Source organism: Pteronotus mesoamericanus, unplaced genomic scaffold (genome assembly GCF_021234165.1).
Source record: "Pteronotus mesoamericanus isolate MK-2021 breed Mesoamerican mustached bat unplaced genomic scaffold, CSHL_Meso_final scaffold_507, whole genome shotgun sequence".
In the NCBI taxonomy this organism is placed as follows: Eukaryota; Metazoa; Chordata; class Mammalia; order Chiroptera; family Mormoopidae; genus Pteronotus; species Pteronotus mesoamericanus.
In genome coordinates, this window is record NW_026555319.1 from 10,670,528 (window position 1) to 10,691,667 (window position 21,140).

At 55.7% G+C, this 21,140-nt stretch overlaps 1 protein-coding gene across 1 annotated transcript; it reads right to left on the reverse strand.

Annotated features, from left to right (window-relative positions):
* Window positions 1-110: 110 nt before the first annotated feature.
* On the reverse strand, window positions 111-20,978 carry MSI1 (musashi RNA binding protein 1). Its single transcript, XM_054594426.1, has 15 exons — window positions 20,920-20,978; window positions 20,710-20,750; window positions 20,068-20,149; window positions 19,885-19,969; window positions 16,927-16,968; window positions 15,098-15,190; window positions 11,455-11,503; window positions 10,196-10,278; window positions 9,572-9,689; window positions 6,770-6,850; window positions 5,487-5,543; window positions 2,631-2,699; window positions 1,686-1,840; window positions 1,165-1,228; window positions 111-216 (listed from the first exon to the last, which is right to left on the reverse strand). The coding sequence occupies exons 1-14, from the start codon at window positions 20,976-20,978 to the stop codon at window positions 1,187-1,189; spliced, it is 1,056 nt and encodes a 351-aa protein (XP_054450401.1). The 3' UTR covers window positions 111-216; window positions 1,165-1,186.
* Window positions 20,979-21,140: the final 162 nt, after the last annotated feature.

A 21,140-nucleotide genomic window follows, 5' to 3' on the forward strand; every position in this document is an offset into this window, starting at 1 on the left:
GCAGGTCGGGGAGGGGGCCGGGGCGGAAAAGGGGGGAGATTAGTAGGGGAGCCAGACGTTGTCCAGGGGCAGCAGGGCAGGGGCCGGGGCCCCGGAAGTGGGGGCGGGCAGTAGCGGTCCGAGTCGCTGCGGGGGAAGGGGCGGCGGCTGCGGCTGAGGTGTCCCCGCCCCCTCGCTGGCTCACTTGTGGTCCTCAGTCAGCTGCAGGCTGGGGCGCTGCAACACAGCAGGAGGTCGTGGGTGCCCCGGAGGCGTCCGGTCCCCTAACCCTCTGCCCCCCCCCCCCCCCCACTCCTTGGGACCCCCAGAACACAGGTGTCCTCCGGATATAGGCCTCTTTCCCTCATCTCCTCCTAGGTGAGCTTTGTTCTTATGCTTCGCACTTTCGGTTCCCAGTTTGAAAAGCTCTTTCCCTAGATTTTAAATGACTGGATTTATTCAAATGGCACCTTCTCAGGGACGCCTTCTCCGACCACCACCCCCCGCCCCGAGGTAGGCCCCTCACGCACAATTTACAATGACCTCACTTGATCTTTGTCTGTAGAATGAACGAGGAACTTTTGTCTTATACATCCCCCTTTCCTGGAATACTGCTCAACAAATAGTTGTTCGAATGAATGAATAAAAAAACGAAAGGTCCCTGGGGTCACAGGGTACCCCACTGTCTGGCTCTACACTGTGTGATGACTATGTGTACAGGGTCCGCCTCTCTGTGTGTATGTATGCGTGTCCACACTATTCTGCTTTAACAGCCATGTAATATTCCATTATATGCATACACTCTCTTAATAAATGTCTAGAAGGGGAATCATTGGGTCAAGGGGGTGAATGTTGAAAATCTGGATAAACGCTGCCCAGCTGGCATTTGGAAACCCTGAGCCTATCTCCTACACTCTTACCAATGCCGGGTGTTAGCAACCTTTAAAAATTTTTTGCCCGAGAGGCAGAACATGCTGCCTTAGTGTTTTCATTTACAGTGTTGTTTGTTTGGTGCATGCAGTAGGTTGAGCACCTTTCATATTCATTGACCATTGCTGGTGTGAGTGTCTGTCCCCTCCCTGAACAGTGGGTTCCGCGAAGGCAGGGGCAGGTTCTGTGTCCCAGACTGGGCTCCCAGTAGCAGCCTCCCCAGGGTCATCCCCACCCCAAGGCCCGCCTCCTCACCTCCTGCCACCTGTCTCCTGCTTCAGTGGTACCCATTGGTGAAAGCTGTGGCAATCAAGGGGCCCTGGGAAGGAAAGAATTGACTCTTAGCTTCCGGGGGGAAGCAGAGAAAGCCCGGGGGCTCCTTTTCTCCTGTGGGAAACCTGGGGCGAGGCACGGACCCTTCTCTGGTCCTGTCCTTACGACTCCCACTGTGGACCCACTGTGAGATTCTCCAGGGCAGGGCTGGGGACCTGCCTATCACCAGCACCCTTGTTAAAATTAGGACCCCCCTCCCCGAACTAGAATCCAGCTTCCGTGGGAACAGAGATGGTGGGCCTCATTTGCACAATACCCCCAGAGCCCACCTAGTGCCCAGCACATGGAGGACAATCATGACATGCCCACTCAGTGAATGAGGACCCCTGTCCTCCCCCTTGGTGACACTCTCCATTCATTGCCCCTTGCTTCCCCCTGTCCTTCAGACAGAGAAGGCCTTTCCTTCCTCCAACTTCGGGGGTCCTCCAGGACCGGCCACTCACCCCAAGACTGTGGCCAAAGCCGGTGCTGGGGGCGGGGCTGGCAGCGCTGATGTAACTGCTGACCCCCGAGTCCTGGTTGGCTGCCCCATAGAGCTCAGCCATGGGACCGGGGCTGGTGGTCCCCAGGAAGCCCCCTGTGCGGCTGGGAGTCGAACCTGGAGGGGGAGCCATCGTCCAGGGGTGAGAGCCTGGCAACCCAGAAAGAAGACGGTGATAACCCTGGAGCCTTCAAAGCTGTCCTGCCCACCCTGACCTTCACGCCGCCCTCGCCCTCATCCCGTCAGGGCCTGGGGGCCCGCCTCCAAGTCCATCCACCCCACCAGCCCGAGCCCTGGCCCAGGCCCCCGCTATCTCCTGTCTGACCACTGAGCAGCCTCTTTGCTGATCTCCAGGCCCCGCTCCTGAGTCCCTTTAAACCCTACCCCACCCTGCACCTGTCTGCCATTTTCTAAAATCCACGTCCCTCCACCGCTTAAAGTGTTTGGTGTCTCCTCAGGACCTGCTGCCACCTCCTCCTTCTCCCCACACCTCACTCCTGCACTCCACCCATGTGAACTGGCTGCCAAGCCTTTGCACATGCGATTCCCTCTGCTAGAAATGCTTTTCCTTGGCTTTCAAATTGAAAGTGAAGTCCTCCCGGTTGCCTTCCCCAGAGGCCTGTAAGCTCTGCTGGGGATCCCCTGGTACCTGACTTCCCCCAGGGGAGCTGTATCATCCTCCAGGATTATTGCCTTTTTAATGCTCGATGCCCCCTCCAGCCTTTAAGCTCTGGAGGGCGGAGACTACGCCAGTCTCCTTCCTGGCTGGCTCACCAGGTGCTCGGTTTACACTTATTGAGCGAATGAATCGGAAGTCCCGCTGACAAGGGGTGGTGGTGGCTACCTCCTCTCCCCAATAAACTTCTCTGCACCCTCTTCCTCACTTCCTACACCCAGAAGGCCTCACCTGTCCCTCGAACCACAGCTGCCGCTGCTGCCGCTGCTGCCATTGGTCCGTAAGCGGTGAGAGGAATGGCTGAAATGAAAGGTATGGGCACGTCAGCAGGGCAGGTAAGGGGGCAGAGGTGGATGACAGAGGCTCTCTGAGCAGGGCCTTACCCCACCGCAGAGCGGTCAGTGCAGCCCCAGGGCCAAGGCAGAAAGAACTCTCAGGCCGCCATCCATGCCCTGACCCGTGGAAGGAAAGGAGACCGGTAGGAGAGAGAATGGCTGCCCAGCGCTTGGCTCAGTCTGTTTCCCCCTGGACTCACGGGACACACCTGAACAACCCAAACTCATGGAGGGGAGGGTGGGGCCTCTCGCCCTGAGCTGCTCTGAGCATTGCCCGCAGCTGCCTCCTGCTCAGCAGCAGCCACCCAGCCCAGGGGTACCGAGAGGTCACGTCCTTCTTCCCAACCCCAGTCGACTGGAGTTAGTGACTGACATGGGTCCAAAAAGCCCCCAAGGTGCTTTGTCCCAAGGCAACCGACTCTGGGGTGCAGTTAGGCTCCAGAGCTCCTTGAGGGATCTGGCGGAAGCCAGGCGGTGGCCGGGGCCACAGTTCTGCTTTCCTCCTTCTGCTGCCTGGTCTGCTTCCCTCGCTCCCTTTCTCCTGAGAGCATGTCCTCAATGAACTGTGCACCCAGGGCCCTGCCTCAGCGGCACCCCGCTGACCACCGGCCAGCCAGAGGTGACCACTCCCTCTCCCAAATCTCCTCAGCCCCCTTTCTCTGATCCCCTCTTTAGGCACAGGGATCTTGCTATTCCCTTGTTTGCTTTCTACCTCCACCCCCACCCCCACAGCGCCTAGCTTCCTGCCTGGTACACTATAGGTGATTAGTAAACGGCCCCTGAACTAAAAGAAGGAATCCTCTGCTTAAATAACGGGTTGGCTTGAGCCTGGGGCTGGGGGGCTGAGTGCCCCCTACTGTTTGGCTCTGCCACTGCATCTCCTGAGAGGCTATAGCTCAGCCCAGAACCAGGGTCTGCAGAGTTGGCATTAGCCCTCAGGAACATCGGCCTCCCATCCCTAGTCGTGGCCCTTGGGGCTGTTTGAGTCACCCTGACCCTGAACTGGACCTGCACTAAGGATACCAGAAAAGGCCCTGAATATCCATGGCATGGCCACTAGGCTGAAGATTAACATCTAGAGCAGAGGACAGAGCAGCTCCTGCACAGTAGAGCTTTGCTGAAGAGCTTCATACATCTGGCTTCTTCTCACTCAGATGCCACCTCCTCTGAGAAGCCTTCCCCGACCACTCTCATTAAGGCATTTCCCTGCCTCCAACTCCAGCGCCGCACCACATCTCTGTTTTATTTTCCTCCTGAAATTTCTCACCCTCTGAAAGTATCTTGTTTACTTGTTTACTGCTCTCTCCCTCCACTAGAATATCAGCTCTAGGAGAGCAGGGACCTTCTCTGTCTCACTCACTGCTGTATCTCTACTGCTTGGAATGGCATCCGATCTCATACGTAACTATTAAACAAGTAAGAGAAACACCCACATCTCCTGAAGGCAAGGGAAAAGTTCGGACCCTTGGTCTCCGGGATAGAGCTCCCTGCCACGACCTCAGCAGGGGGAACATTTCTTTCCTCCATTCTCTAAAGGCAGGGGCTGGATGCTGAGGTCTGCTTTTAGGCACCTTGAGGCATTTCCACAAAGCAAAGCCAGTGTCCAAGCAAGTGCCTATTACAACTGTAAAGGATTACTCATTTCTATAGTAAGTATTTGTTTCCCTCCCTAGCCTGCAAGTTCTGTTGACAGCATGGCCTGGCAGTGTCCCACACAGCAGGTCCTCAACACAGAGTTCTCCAATGAGCAGTAAAGACCCCCAGGCTGTCTCCCCCATTGCTGGTCAAACCCCCACTCTACTCAGGGAAAAGCCTCTATCACCCGCCCCCCAGGGCTCTCTGCTCCATCCCCTTTCTTTACCCCATTTTTCTCTTCCCCCTTCTCTACTTTGAGGGAGCCCTGAGCACCCCTTGGAAGGAAGGTCTCACTTAAAGCAGCATCCATCCTCCACGCACGGCCAGGTTGGGGGGAAGAGTCTGGGGATGGGGTAGGGGAGAAGCAGGTTGAACAGAGAAACCCCTTGCAGCCCACCTCATCTGTACACGCCTTTCCCCTCCCCGTGGCCTTGGCCCCAGCCCACAGCTGAGCTGACTGGCCCGAGTGAAAGCTCCAGTTTGAGAAATGACTTCAGTGGCTAAGCACCCTCATCGCACTTGCCCAGAAGTCCCAAATGGGCGGCCAGAGAGCTGGATTCGGCCCTCAAATAGGTCTCATTTAGCTCGCAGTGGTTTAAAACCTTGGAGTTTGTTGCCAACATTTGAAAATAACTGGAAAATTCATTTGAAAACAAAAGCCGGGTTTCTGGCATCTCTTGGAAAATGAGATCTGAACATACTGGGTTTGCACCCCCTCCTGGCAAGGGTCAGGCCTGGCATGGGGCCGGCACGCCCACTCCAGTTTGCCGATGTCCCCACCTGGCCCCCTTGCTTTGAGTTTGAGGCCCGGGCTTCTTCACCACTGGGTCCCAGAGCCTACATGGTGCGTGGCACATGGGAGGCGCTAGATAAATATTTGCCAAATGGATGAATGAGTGGCTTTGCCTCCATCTGCCCGGCTTGGCCCTATGCCCCACCCTCAGGGCCATGTTGCTCCAGACTGGCCAGTGCCCAGGCGGAGTCTGCTGTATCCCCACAGCTGGAGGGCTGGTGGGCAGGGGAAAAGGGTCCCACTAACTCTCCCCCGGGGAAGGTCCCTGAGTCCTTTCTTTCTCCCCATGTGGCCTGCGAGGTGTATGAAATCCGAGCGACTGACCTGTAAGCTCGGGGAGGACTGGGGCGCTCGGGAGAGGGGTCCGCTCTACACGGAATTCTAAAATGAAACGTAAAACAGCTTAGGAAGATACAGGGGGGGGCCCTCAGGCATGGCCCAGGGAGGACAAATGCACCCACAGGGACACTGGGTAGGGGGACAGGCCATGCACAGGAGCCAAGAGCTGGGGATGGGGAGAGCATGGTCCCCAGCAGGCAAGGGTAGGGGAGAAGATGCAGAAACATAGAGACAGAAAGAGCAAGCAGAGTTGCCACCTATACCCTGGGCACGGGCAAAGCTGGAGCTAGCATTCCTGCTGTTTCTTAGAAGGCTTGAGATTGCACCAAAACATCTCCCAGAATCCTCCTCTTCTATTTTTTTGCGGGGGGAAGGAGGAGCTTTGGTGAAAAATGATGACCCTAGAGCAGGTCAGGCTCGGGCTGGGTTCCCAGCTCCAGCACTTTCTAGTTGAGTCATTTTAGCAAGTCACTTCTCCCCAGTGAGCCCGCTTCCTCACCTACAAACTGGGGTCAGCAGCCCTCCCCCATGAGATTGTTGTCAGGATTGGACAACATAATGTGCACACAGGATTCCACGCTGGGCAGCCCGAGAGGCAAGTGATGCACGTGCTTAGGGACCCTCTAAAAAATAAGATCAAAAAAAAAAAAAAAAAAAAAAAGGAAGAAGGCGGCTTGCAAAAAATTTGATATTTGATATTTCAAGGAAAACAACATGAATAGTCATCACGGGAGAGTTCAGAACTTTGTTGGGCTCCCTGCCACTTACTTGAAGGCGTAGTGTTATTTTAATTTTGAATTACAAATGAGAGTGGTGATCGGCATGCTTTTAAATTGTTTTTCAGTATTTGGGGTCTCATGGGGTCCTGCCAGCCTTGAAAGGCTCAGTGTGGCACATGGTCACTATATGTGTGTCCAGAAAGACACAACCAATGCGCCCTCCATCACAAGCCCAGTGCCCTCTTTGGTGGAAGTGGCAACCCTGGAGTGGGGTGGGGACAGAAAGGCAGGGCAGAGAGGTCCGCCTGGGAGAGACCGGTGCCATGCGGGGCCACGCCGGAGCTCCTGCCCCCAGCTTCTGGGGAGGGGTGAAGAGAGAATGGGTGGGGAGAGGCGCTCCTTCCTCAGACATGCCCTTCCTTCCAAGCCTCCAGCAGGCAGACCCCCACCCCCGCCTCAGCCATGCACCCCCAGACACCACCCTGAGGAGTCAGGCTGCCTGGGAACCCGGGACATGGTGGCAGCAGAGAGACAGCGAGCAGGACTTACCGGGGAACTGGTAGGTGTAGCCAGGGGCAAGGCCTGTGTAACTCCGGCTGGCATAGGTAGTGGCTTGGAAACCGGGGTAACCTGGCGGGGCAAGGGGGCTGAAGTCAGATGCCGCACCTATGGCTCGGACCCTGATCAGCAGGAAACCCTGAGCTACTCATTTCCCTCCCCGCCTCGTCTCACGAGTAGCCATTAGTCACATGTACCAAACACCTCCCATGTGTACTATTAAAAGACCTATTTTACAGATCAGAAAACTGCAGCTCAGAGAGGTGACACTTATTGGCTAAAAATAACCCAAACCCTTGCCAAGGCTCTTCATGCGCTGGCTCCGGCCTCCGTCCCATCCTCATCTATACTCAGCCCCCGGGCACTCTGCTCCAGCCACGCCAACCTCCCTGCCGTTTCTCCAGTTCATCAAGCTCCTTTCCACCTCAGGGCCTTTGTGTACGCTGTTCCCTCTGCCTGGAACACTTGGCCCCCAGGTTTTCACATGACTGGGTCCTTCTTTTATTGTTTTTAAATATATGTTTTTTTAGTCTTCACCACAGGACATTTTTTAACTGCTTTTAGTGGGGTGGGGTGAGGAGAGGAAGGGAGAGAGAAACACCGAGGCAAGGGAGAAGCACCGACTGGTTGCCTCCCGTACGCACCCGCTGGGACACAGGATCACATGCGTGTCCAGACCTGGGATCATATGCATTTGGACTGGGAATTGGACCTACAACCTAGGCATGTGCTCCAGCTGGGAATCGAACCCACAGCCTTTTAGTTATGGGATGATTCTCCAGCCGAGCCATACCACCCAGGGCATGACAGAGGCTTTTTCACTGTGCAAGCCTCAGCTCAAATGCCACCTCCTCAGAGAGGTCATCTCACCGGAGTCCACCCATTAGTTACAATACTTATCGCATCACCCCGGTTTCTCCCTCTCATGGCCCCGAGGGTCATTCTCTGAACTTATGTCAGGATTTTTTTAAGTGCTGATTTTCTGTTTTCCCCATCTTTTATTTCTGTATCTTCAGCACCGGCATGGTGCCTGTGACTGAGTATACATCTGATAAGTATTTACAACTGTGAAATAAAAATTGTATAGTGGGTAAAATCGGTGTAAATGGGATTCAAATTCAGATCTGACTGGCTCCACGTTGCTTAACTGCCATTCTCCCAGTTAAAGGCTTTCTCTTTTTTTTCACTCTTTAAATGGGGGTGACAAATGAATCACCTTGAAAGAAAACTTCTTCAATGCTCCAGATCAAAGAAGACTATGGAGGCAGGGCACCTAAATGCAAGACCGATTCTAGCCTGGATCTTGTTCTAGGGGGTAAAGATGCGCTATAAAGAACATTACTGGGTCAACTGATAAATTCAGAAATAGATTAGTTTAAAATATTATATCAATATAAATATATAAAGTTGACAATTATCATGTTGTTTCATGAAAAAAATATCCCTAATCTTAGGAGATGCCATAATGCATGTAATTTCCCCTCCAATGATTCAGGGAAAAATCACAAGTGTATCGTATGTTATGTACATATGTATATGTAATATATATATACAGGAAGAGAATATATTAAAGCAAGTGAAGTATAATGTTAACAGCAGGTGAACCTGCTAAGGGGTATATGGATTTTCTGTGTGCTACTGTATTTTTTCAACTCTTCTACAAGTTTGAAATTACTCCCAAATAAAAAGTCCAGAAACCCCCCAAAACTTCAAGAGAAGATCTTGAGCCACTTGGAGAATGCTGTCCTCATCCACCCTATCTGCGATCCCAATCCTGACCCTCTAGCCTACACTATGCCCCCCTCCTCTGAATTCCCAGAGCGCCCCTCCCCCACCCCCAGCATAAAGACCCCCTTAAACTAACTAGTTCTCTCTCTCTCTCTCTCTGCACATCTTGTCTCTACAGGGAGACTGAGAGCTTCCTGGGGCCCAGCTCACATTTCCCATCCTCAGTTGCAGGCCCCAAGTGTTGCTGATCCTGCTCAACTTCCAAGGCTTGTGGCAGCCGTCACCTCTTCCAGGGGGCCTGCCCGGCACCCAGCTGGGTTTAGGTTCCTCCTTGGGGCTCCCACAGCCTCCAGTCCCTCTGTGGTGACATTGACAATTTGCCCTTGTCTCCCACTGGATGGGGAACCCCAGGAGCCTCTCAGAGGCTGCTCAATCAGTGTTAGTTGCATGGACAAGCAGCAGCCTTCTTTTTGCTTCCATATACCTTTCTGCCTTTGGGTTTTTGTAAATGCTGTTCCCTCTGCCTGATACACTTTTCCCTTTCTTCTTCCCCTGACTTTCCATAACTAACTAGCTCCTACTCAATCCACACACTCAGCTTAAATGTATCGTCTTTTCTTGCTTCTTCAAGTCTTGGTCAAGTTCCCTATGACCCCATGCTCCCTTGGCACCTTGCACTTTTCCATCCTAAACCTATTTATGTTCTTAATTATTTGTTTTCCCTGCCAGACCGTAAAGGCCCAAGGAGAGTCACTGTTGTACTTCTTGGCACAGTGCCTGGTCTTTATAGTTGCTCAATAACTATTTACTGGATGGATGAATGGATGGACGGACAGGACCAATTAATGAGTAGGGGGACTATTCTTCTGGCAACCGCCAGAGGGCAGTACCCCACAACAAAACTGCCCTACCTTTGGTAGGCCTGCCAGACCTGAGATCCTAGGTCCCCACTCCCACCCAATGACTCAGACAGGAGGGCTGACCACAGGGGACATACAACACCCACGCAGTCCCTGGGAGCAGTTCTGGGCAGGAAGAAGCTGCGGGTGCAGGCCTGGCACATACCCAGCATGCCAATGCCCAGCATAAAGGCGTCCATTCCGTAGGGCATGACTCGAGACCTCCCCCGGGCCGAGCCCGTCGGCGACATCACCTCTTTTGGCTGAGCTTTCTTACATTCCACCTGCAAGGAGACGTGGCGGTCAGTTCCTCCTACAGTCAGTCCTAGGGTCACCAACCCTCCTGTTCCCTGGCAGGCCTTTTTTATTGCTAATTTCATAGTTACTATCTACAGAGCACTCACTATGTGCCAGGTAGGCGCTGCCTAAATGGCTTTGCAGGCAACACTTCATGAATGCTTACACCAACCCAATGATGAAGCTACTATTGTCACTCTCATTTTACAGATGAGGAAACTGAGGCTCAGAGAAGGAGAAATTACCTGCCCAATGACTAAGCCAGCAAGAAGTAAAGTGAGGATTTCAACCCACGATTTTTTCTCCCAACCCATGGCTTTTAACCTCCACAGGACACCGCCCTGCTATCCAGATCTTCAGGGCGTGGGCGAACTGGCTCTACCCCACTGACGGGAGGCCCCTCTGCCTGCCTCCAGAACCTGAGCGCCCCCGGCTGGCACAGCGAGGAACCTCAGTCTCTCTCTGCACCTCCACCCATCCAGCGCCAGCTCACCATTTTGTTGTTGATTTCATGGAAATGGATTTCACACACTTTCTCCACGATGTCTTCGCTCTCAAATGTGACAAATCCGAATCCTGCAGGGCAAACGCAGGGTCAGACCTGGGCCCATGGTCAAAAACCAGCCATGTGCCATACCAGTACCACCACTCCTCTCTTGTAGGGGAGTGTCTGAGAGTTAAGGAAAGGCTCTGCCCACACACACAGTCCAGGAACCTCTCAACTACCTTCTGAGACAGGGTTTCTAGATCCAAATCACAAATGTGGAAACCAAGGCCAGGAAAGTAAAGTGACTTGCTCAAGATCACACAGCAAGTTAGAAAGTGGCAAAGCTATGATGAAATTTCACTCAATGTGCCCTTTCTCTTCCTTAGATGCTTTCCAAAGAGGGAAGCACACACACAAACACTTATTTAAACTTACACAAACGTGTACAACCCAAACATGTTTGTACACAGTTGCACTCATATCGGTAGACACACATACACAGAGGTACCTATATATAACACACACATTCCCTGGTGCTCCCAAAAACATAAAGACCCCTACATACATGTATACAGTCACCATGATACAACAGATAACACATAAAATATTCAGATACTGACACCCTCGCATGCAGATATTCACACATGGGACAGCACATACTCAACTCCCAGAACAGGTTAAAAGGCCCAAAGGCCTGAAGCAATTTGAGATCTAGCCCTGCCTCCTCCCGGGTGTGCCCCAGGGACTGGAATGGGATTCTCAGAAGGCAAGGCCTCTGGGAGAAAAACAACTAGGCTGTGCAAACACTGTGGCCCAGATGCTCACAGGTTCAGGGGCAAGGGGGCTGGGGGCTGGGCTTGGCCTGCAGGTGGGGGTGGAGGGCAGTGGCGGGAGCAGACTGCCTGGGGCTTTGAGTCAGCAAGTCAGCCTGACCCTGGGGCGGCCTGGCCTGAGCTCTGGTTACCAGGACAAGGTAAGCCCCAGCACAGACACTGGCTGGGCAGACGTGGGGCCGGGTGGGGGTGGAGGGCTCAGTTGGGGAGAGTCTGCTCCTCTGCTCCTCTCGGGTGTCTGCAATTCTGCAAGTTTCTAGCACAGGAAACGGTGGGACAAAAGCCTTCTGTAAGGCCAGGCCCTGGAGAGGATGCAGATCCTCAGGGATAGGATGTCAGGAGGAGAGATGAAAGGGCAGCTGTGACCTGTAGCCCCCTGGCTGACCACAGGCCCCCAGCCTGGCCTAGGGAGGGGGAGGGGGCCACACGCACCTCGGTGCCGGTTGGTGGTTTTGTCAAACATCAGCATGGCGTCATCCACCTGAAACAGAGCCATTTTGTTGTTGGAGGACCCACCAGATGCCAGGGGACCCACCACAACCCAGGAGCAGGGGCTTCCACACACTCTCCCCTCTAATGCCCAGCCCAGCCTTTATCTTGAACCTGCTCCCTGTGCTAGGGACAATTTTCCATCTGCAACTTCAACTGGATGCCACAACAGCCCCCTTCTAACCACCAGATTCTCAGTGGATCAGCCTGCAAACATTAAGCACCAAATACGTGCCTGGCACTTTGCCCCATCATCCCCTTCACAATCCCTGCATGGCAAGATCCTCATTTTGTAGATCAGGAAATGGGCTCAGAGAGGTGAAGTCACCTGCCCAAGGTCACACAGCAAATCCTAGGTCAAGTGGGTGAGGAGGAGGCACTGAATGAGCGGTAGAGGAGGAAATAGGAGATCAAGACCTGAGATGGGGAAGCGAAAGCCTCTTCCCTTTTTGCAAAAGGCCAGGAGGACAGCAGCCACTCCAGCCAGTCTCAACTCCCCTCTCCTGGTACAGATCTTTTCCTCTAATTGAGGTTTCCTTTTGCTAGAGGCTGTAATTAAAGCAAGCAGAGTTCAGTGCTTGGGCTGCTTGCCTCCCACCAACTGGGGGAGGGAATGGGCTGAGGAAAGGGGAGGGTCTACACTATCCCTCCTCCCTTGGACCCCAGGCTTCTCTTCTTGCTACTCCCTCAAGGCACCCCCTTGGATACATGGACAGCCAAAGGCCTCAGCTTCCCTCCCACAGTTCCACCTCCCTCCCCTTGCCTACATCTGGTGCATCCTCCTGGCCCTCTTAATTCTTCAGCCAATGTCAGCTAACTCCTGGGGTTAAGCTAAGGTCTGATTCATCCTTGGTGGAAATCAAGGGCTGCCTCTGATACCCCTCCACCGCACTCCAGCTGCTGACCCTCCCACAAACGGTCAGACACCCAAGGGACCAAGGAAAACTTCCTGAAGCCATGGGGCAGAGCCTCTCCCCCACTCTCCTTCACTCTGCTTCCAGGCCTGTCATCCGCCTCCTCGAAGGAGAGGGCAGTCCCTGTACAGGGTGGTCCTCCGACTCTACAGGCGCCAGGCTGAACAGGGCCTCTGACTCCCCCTGGGAGAAGCAAGACCCCTCTGAGCGGGGAGGCAGCTGGGCCTTGGAACCTCTGAGAAGGAAATGGCATCTCCCTCCCCAAGAAGCGTCCTGCCCTGGGGCCCTGCAGGGGCATGCCACCCTCCTGCCAGCCTTAGGGACCCACTGGAAGAAGTCGCAGTCCTCAATCTGCTTGACTGCCCAAACTAGAAAGACCCTTCAGGCTCATCACATCTTCCCCCGCTCCTTTTAGCTAATGGAGAAGAGAAACCCATAAAGAAGGGCTGCGATAAAAGCACGGGCTTCCAATTGAAACCCTAGGTCCTGCATTTGCAGATGCGTCATCCTGGGCAAGTGGCTGTGTCCCCGGGACTCTCGCTGCTCATCAGTCAAAAGGGTGTCAGAATGTCTTACGGGGAGGAGTTAAGTGACGTAGTGGATGTAAGACTCTGAACTCACAGTACCTGGGATTCAGTAAATGCTTAATAAATAATAACTATTATTACCTTCTTATGGAGGGACTTGCCCACCGTCACATGGGGGAGGGGGCAAGGCTGGACAGAGCAGCCCAGCACTACTCACTGCCTTTGAAGGTCTCATTAGGCCAGTGCCTGTGTCAGCCATCACCATGACCAACTTACGGAGCACCTTGATTCGTGCTCAATAATTATGTTTTGGATGAATGAATGAATGAATGAATGAACTAGAACCAGCTTCCTCCCTAATACTATAGCTCTGAGTTCCGTCCTGGCCCACAAACTGATTTCAGTCCAAATCCACAGCCCTTTCGGCCTTCCTCTACCCAATCTTCCAATCTACCCAATCTACCATCCCTGACCCCCCAGACCCTTCAACCTGGGCTCTGGCCGGACAGATCCCTAGTAGGGCAGTGAGGTGGAGGCCGGGGTAGGGAGCAAGGAAAGTCCCTGGGGGCCCAGGGGACCCCCACCAGTGTCCCCTCCTGGGGCCAGCTGAGGGGAGGAAGGCTCCCAGCCCGGTGTCCTTAATAGGCTTTGGTCTCCATGGGAACCCAAGGGCAGGGGGGCTTGGGCTGGGGGAGGGGAGGCGGCCGGGGCCTGCTGACCAGTGGGAGCCGCCAAGTTCGGCGGCCTCTAAGCCTGAGTGGCAGCCATGGCGGCTGACCATTGTTCCCCCCTCGGCGGCGGCCCCCCCGATCCGGGCGGGGGGCCCCCCGCCGCAGGGCCCTTGGCATTCCCGGCTGTCCCCCTCGCTCCCTGGCAGCCTATTCTCCGTCTCCCCCTGGCCTCCCCGGGCCGGTTTCACATGCCAACGCCGATTTAGGCCCGAACAAAAGACGCGGCCGCTGACGGCTTCTCCTGGGGCCCGGTTGCCATGGCAACGCCGGCCCCGGGGGCAGGCGGCCTCCAATCACAGCTGCTGGATCAGATTAGTGCGAGCTCTAATGCTCGGCGCTCAGACACAAAGACACCCCGCCGGAGAGAGCGGGGCCTGCTGCTTCCCAGGAGCGTCCTTCCCTCTGGGGCCCAGGCCGCCGACCTGCCCTCTGTCCTGGACCCGGGTCCCTATGGAGGCGCCTGAGCCTCGGCCTCTGGCCCCACGCTGCCGGCATCCCCTGGCCAGGGGACCTCCCAGCCTCTCCCCTTCTACCCTAGAGACAAGGGGCTGGAAACCCACTCAGTCGCCAACTCGCATCCCATTTCCCAAGCCACCTCCTTTGCCCTTTGCCTAACAGGGAACTAAAAATACCTTGATGGGAAAGTAGAGACCCAGCCTCTAGCTGTCTCACGGAGGAATAGATCAGGGACCTCAGCACTAAGCAGAGCAGTCCCATTTCACCCTCACATTAAAATTTGGTCTCCTCTTTGCCATTTTGCCATGGAACCTTGACGTTGACATTGCTCACCTTTCTGGGGACACCCTATTGTCTGATGTCGCCATATCTCCTACTTCATAAACAGCCCAGAAACTAAAGCTGGGTATACCCCAGAGTTGAGAGCCAATCCTTTGGGCTTGATCTTCAGCCCTCCCCCCAATAGGTGGGGGATCAGCGCCGCCCCCCAGCTCCTGCCACAAGCTCCCACCTGTGCAAGCAGGGTGCTGAGTGCAATTGGGAGTCCTATTTATTGCCTCCTTATCATCCTCACCAGGAAGGAGTGGGGGAAGGTGCAACCGCCCATGGCCTGGACAGGTGCAAACTCCCAGGAGGCCCAGGGGGGGACTGGATTGAACTGGCTACAGGAGAGCAGCCTCCCTTGGGAGAATGAAGATAAGCAAGAGAAAAACACAGGCGAAGGGCAACAACAGAGACAGCTACTGTGTGGCTTCTGTCCCTGGGGATGTGTCCAGAGTGTGAGGCCCATAGATAGGCCAGGAGCCTGAACGGTGGGTTGGCCTGGCCTCACCCACACCAGGACCCACCCCTCTTTCACCTTTTGCAGGGACTGGAATGACCCGGCTGGACTCTGTCCACCACTGACCAACCCTACAGGCCTTTCACGCCCCCGGCAAGCCCCCTGGATTTGACCTACCTTCCCGAACTGCTCAAAATATTGCTTCACGTCCTCCACCGTGGTGTTCACTGAGAGCCCCCCCACGAAGATCTTCTTCGTTCGAGTCACCATCTGTTAGGGGGAGAGAATGAGAAAGTGGGCATCTGAGTCCTGTGGCCTACTGCCACCAGCAGGGGCTCGAGCCCTCCTGCCAGGGTGCCAGCTGACAAGCTCTCTGTGGCCCCAGCTACTCGGAAGCCCCCCCCACCTAGCTCCCCCTCAGACCCCCGCCTCTAGGCCTGTCACAGGCAGCTGTGCACCCCACACCCTGGCCGGCTCCAGTGTGCCCGCCTCCTGCCTCCCTCCCCAGGGTCTGTGTGGGGAAAATTCCTTCCCTAAAGACCACCAGAGAGAAGGGGGTGGTTTAGTGACCCAGACGTACAGCCTATCTTAAAGACCCCACATGTTTCCCCCTGGGAGAGGCCAAGGCCCATCACAGGGTCCCCCTGAACTCCATGCCGACATTTTCCTCATCAACCTCTTCCCAACCCAACCTTTGGCAGCCCTGTGGCCCCAGCCCTGTTTTAGGAAGAACACATGGTCCTAATTACCCCAGGAGCGCATGGCTAATCCACGGCAATTCCCAGCCCCATCCTAACACTAAAGCACCTTCTGTCACCAAACTGCTTAATGGAATTAACCCAATTCCGACCATGTGCTCCCTGGTGCGGCTTCCTTCGAATACCTGCTCTGTAATTGCTTTCAGGCCCTCTGCTGGACCCTTCTAGAGGGTCTCTTAAAAGCTGTCCCTTGCCCTGACCATGTGTCTCAGCATCACCCTGCAAAGTGAAGGGTTGCCAGTTCAAGTCCCAGTCGGGGCACATGCCTGGGTTGCAGGTGTGGTCCCCAGACAAGGCACATACAAGAGGCAACTGATCAAATGTTTTTCTCTCTCACATTGATGTTTCTCTTTCTCCTTTCACCTCTCTCTAAAAATAAATAAAATCTTTTTTAAAAAATGTCCCTTTCCCTTCGCTGTGGCAGGAGCTGTGCACCATGGCTCAAAATCCTAAAGCATCTAAGGAAACTAAGGTCTCCTGGAGAGGGACCTGGTCCTTGGACACCTGATAAGTCAGCAGACACAGGGGTCCTGCTCTCTGTTCTGTAGGCAGCCTTCCTGTCTTTCCCCTACATTCAACTCCTTAAAAATTAAGATCTGGCTACTTGTCTTAGGGCCTGGAATAGAATCTCAGGCCGCTACTCTGGACCAAAATTTTGAGTGCTACATAGTTCAATTGCTCGGAACTCTGTTTTCTGCACACCCAGAAAAATTCGCCAGAGCACCAGGGGAGGAGAGCACTTGGGAGGGCAGCCACAGTCACCCAAGTTGAAAGACAACAGGTGACGGACTCCACAGTCCCTCCCCCTTCCCCAAGCCCAATACATCACACTCAAGGGGTAGCAGAGTGACTGGGGTCAGAGGGCGCTCCCTGGCCCAACCCTAACTGAGCCTCAGGGGTTAAGTCTGTCCTGGATTTGACCCCAGAGGCACTGGGCACAGAGGCTGTGATCTCTGAGGTCAGAATTCGACTCAGGGCCCAAACCATACTGGCTTCAAATACAGAACAATGAGTCCCCTGAGGGGTTCCCCTTCTCCCAACACATGCAGCCCCCTCCCTGCTCTACTGCAGGGCACAGATGGAAAGAGGACACACGGTGTCTTCAACCCACAGAGCAAGGATATTAAAAATTCTCCCTCCCCCTATCCCAGTCCATACAGAAGTTCCAGAAGCATCTTTCATGGAAAGGATGTTGGGAATATCCCTGCCCTCTGTAACGGAGCTCCTCCCAGACAGAGACACACCTACCTTAGGCTGTGCTCGCCGAGGAAAGGCCACCTTGGGATCAATCTGAAAGAGAAGAGGCCTTGGTTATCACACTTCAGATGGGTCACCGCATAGCCTTCAGCCCTGCAGACCTCCCTCGTCCCAGGACACAGGAGTGAGAGAAACCACCCCAGCCTCTAGCAGGAAAGTGTAGTGGTTAAGCACTTGGGCCCAAGAGCCAGGCTACTGGGTTCGAATCCCACTTAGGCTGCTTCCCAGCTGTGAGACCTTAGGCACGTTACTTAGCCTCTCTGAGCCTCAGGGTCAAGCTCACCTGCAAAAGGGGCGAACAATAACGTCCACCTCCAAGGGTCACCTGCAGATTATATTAAATAATGCTTACAAAGCACTTGGCATGGTGTCTAGCTTACAGTGAGAACCCCCAAAAGTAAACAAAGTCTTATTCCTTTAAGCACCAGGTATATCCAGGACCTTGCCAGCTTAACTGACTTCACACAGATACTTGTCTAGGTGAGGCATGCAAATTCAGACTTCTGAAGTCTTGCAAATGGAAACTCTTTGCTTCAAGATAAGAGTTTATAAACCACCCCGCAATGAACTCAGTTGTTCCCCCGATATTATCGGCATCTAACAGTTCTCCTTGAGGGTGCAAACAAACAGCTTCCTGAGAATGCAGCTAGGCTTGGGGTGAAGCAGAGTCCAGGCTTTGGTGACGTGCGAGGGCATGGGACTTGGACTCAGAAAATCTGGGCCCCTGGCCAAGCCTGTGATCTTGGGAAGTTGCCTGGCCCCTCTGAGCCTCAGTTCCCTCATCTGCAAAGTGGGGACAATCACACCCACTTTTCCCAGGGGCAGCTGGGGGAAATCAAATGAGATAAGGTGGGTGAAAGCGGTCCTTTGTGAACTGCCCTTCATTGCACAAACAAAGGTGCTATTACCAGTGGGCCACCTTTGCCCTTGGCTATGAACAACCAGAGGGAAAAAGCAGCATGCACCTGGGTATTCCTGGGTATTCTACCTGTACTTAGAAACGGCCAAAGGCAGGGCATGAGACATTCTGACCAACGCAGAGCCTAGGAAGTCAGTCATTCCAGAGTTTCTTGGCACCCGCATGGGTGGACACCACTCAGAAGTTCACCAGCCAATCGCAGGCAAGATCTATCTTTTCCCAAAGTTCCTTCCGTTCAAAAATCAGCCTCGTTCTAGGCGACTGGCTTCTGGCTCCTCTCTGCTTGAACAGCACAAACCAGGGACCAGCTTCCACCAGTCTCCCTCACTGGAATTTGCCCACAGAGAAGGAAGCTCCAAAATCTGCGCTGGGGCAGTGCCTCCTCTCTCCCGAAGTCCCACTCAGCCCCAGAGAAAATCACAGCTATCCATTTTCCCTGCCTGAAGGTGTGATTTTGTACATCTACTGACATGCTCGTCCTTCTAGATCTCCTGGAAGCAGCCTCCCTGGCCACCAGGGCATGGCTCACAGTCCCCTCGCGCAGACCGCAATGGGGAGATGGTACCCAAGCTGCGTCCCGCAGACCTACAGACACGGCATCCCTGACAGGCCCCGCCTCCATTCTGACTCACAGCTGGCAACATAAATAAAACCCAACAAATAAATAAAAGGTGAAAGTCAGAATCTAAAATAGACTCCCCCTCATAAACCTCCCTCCCACCACCTCTAACCCAGGCCAGAGAATGCCAAGCACAAGGCCCCTGCCCTTGAGTCCCAGTTCTCAAAAAGGATGCCCAGCTCACCCTCCTTCCTCGCCTCTCTCGGCCCCTTATCAATCTTCCATCCCCCCACGCCCCAGTCCCAGCCCCTAAATCTCAGCTTCCTGAGCACTGCAGAAGCCATCAGTGCATTCTGAGGACAGGGGATGGTAGGAGAACAGGCGGCTTGATGGCAGATAATCACCAAAAACAATAGGCCACTGTCTCTCCATTCCCAGCTTGGGTCACTCAGTCTGAGCCAGGAAGATCCTTTCAGGGCCGGCGAAGTTGAGGCCTGGCCTCGTTTGCTCATTACTGGGAGCAGGAGTGGGAGCCACTAGGCAGAGATAACAGGAGCTGGGGACAGGCGGTAATTTAACAATTTCTTAGGCACAACCAGCTATTGTTGCAGGTAAACAGGAGCCAGTGACTGACCCAAGCAGGGAGGCCCAGGGCTGGAGGAGAGTGGGGGAGTGTGGAGAGAGATCACACTGTCCTGTCCTGTCCCCGTCCCTTGCCAGATGGTCTCCCCGCTCACAGGTCACCCCCATTACAGAGTAACCCCTCCTATGACTTTCTCCTTTTCCCTCTCCCCTTGAGCCGGGGCCTGGGCCAGAGCGCTCCTGCAGGACTCAAGACACTAGGGAGCAGTGGGACAACAGCAAAATGTTCCAGGACTTTGAATATCAAACAAGCAGCTGAGATCTAGCCCTCAGAAGGGTTTTTCCAGGCAACCTAGCTCCCTTCTCATAAATCCCTTCCTGGGCAAAGCAGGTCTGGGTCTTCCACACAAAGCAAGGAGCTCATAGACCAAAAATCAGGGGCGAGTGGTGAGGGGGTTCAGTGATGCTTGGCCATTGGTCTGGAATGAGGGGGTGTCGCAGAGCCAAATACTAGTTGCAGTTCGGGGAAGCCACGGGGTGGGTCACTGCAACCCTGACTCACCCAACTTGGGCTACCGGAGGGACCTAGCCCCACCCCGACCTCCTGTCTGAGGCATTAAGATTAGCATGTATGGGGAGGGGGTGGTAGCTGATTCTCCCCTCCTCAGCGCTGGAGGGTTTGGGAGGTGTAGCATCTCAGGGCAGGCCTGGGTTTGTTCTCTGCCGTCAACTCTAGTGACAAAGTTTCAGAGCCTGGCAGCCCTTCTACTCAGAAAACTCCCTTCTTCCTCAAGGACCCCGTCCAACTGTCCTCTGGGGAGAGTCCTGACCCTCTCCTCCGGCGGCCTCCCTCTCCCAAAGGACCCCCGAAGCCCCGAGGGCCACTCACTGTTTTGGAGTCGAGCTCGTGCCGCGATTGCGCCAGCACTTTATCCACCCCCGCCTGGTCCATGAAAGTGACGAAGCCGAAACCCCTGCGCGCCGTAGTGAGGGAGAGGCAGATGGTTACAAGGCAGTGAGTGGCGGTGGAGGGGGGCGAGCCGGGAGCAGGAGGAGGGGGTGAGGGGCTCACCTGGATCTCTTGGTCAGGGGGTCCCGCATCACCAGACACTCCTTCACCTCCCCGAACTGGCCGAAGTATTCGCGCAGCCCTTCTGTAACCACACACCCGCCTTCGGACCAGCCCGGGCCCCGCGCCCTTCCCCCCTCCCCCGTCCTTTGCCCCTGGTGACCCCGGCGCGGCCCCGCCGCCCCCGCACCAAGCAGCCTGAGCGCTCTCCACTGTCCCCCCCACCTCCAGCCCTCACCCGGCTCCCGTGGAGCCTCCTGGCGCCCACGGGGGCCCCAGGAAGCTGAGGGCCGAGCTGGGCTGGAGGGGGGACGGCTCCGGCCGGGTTCCCGCCGCTCCGGGAGCCGCCTCACAAAAGTTTGAGCCGCAGGTGCGAGCGGAGTTGGCGCTGCCGCCGGCGGGTCCCGGGGGCCCAGCCCTCCCCCCGATGCCCCCTGAACCCCTCATCTCCACCCCTCCACCCGCAGGGCCGTGCGCGCTTGGTGATCGCCCTGCACTCTCGGGGTCCCCGGGCGGGGCGCGAAAGAGAGCGCAGAGGCGCCCGGGGTCAGTAGGGCGCAGGGCCGAGATGGGGTGTCCGGTTCCGGGGCGCCGGGGGGTCCGGGGTGCCCTGCCGGGCCGGCGGGCGCTCCCGGGCTCGCTCACCCTGCGTAGTCTGCCAACTGAGTCCCCCGATGAACATCTTGCTGCGGGAGGAGGAGAGACACAAAGGGCCCGCGTGAGCGCCGGGAGCCGGGGCGCAGGGGGCGCGGGCCCGGGCCCCGGGGAGGCCCGGCCCGACCCGGATCGGCCATGTTGGCGGGGCCGGGGCGGGCGCGGGCCGGGCAGGCCGGGCCGGGCCGGGCCGGGCCGTACCAGGGGTCGTGCGGCGAGTCCGGGGAGGCGAGGCCGGGCTGGGGCGCGTCAGTCTCCATCGGGAGCCGCGGGCGGCGCGGGCAGTGCAGCGGCGGCAGCGGCGGCGGCAGCGCTCGGCGCGGGGCAGATGAGGTGCGCGGCGAAGGGGGCCGGACGGACAGGCCATGCTGCCCCCTCCCCCGACCCCGCTCGGGCGGGCGGGCGGGGACGGCCGAGGGGAG

Coding starts and splice junctions, on each gene's coding strand:
- MSI1 (XM_054594426.1), bottom strand. CDS start 20,978: ATGGAGACTGACGCGCCCCAGCCCGGCCTCGCCTCCCCGGACTCGCCG. Junction 6,851..9,571: donor GCTGGGCATTGGCATGCTGG/GTATGTGCCAGG, acceptor TTGCCCCGCCAG/GTTACCCCGGTTTCCAAGCC. Junction 2,700..5,486: donor AGTCCTCCCCGAGCTTACAG/GTCAGTCGCTCG, acceptor CTTTCATTTCAG/CCATTCCTCTCACCGCTTAC.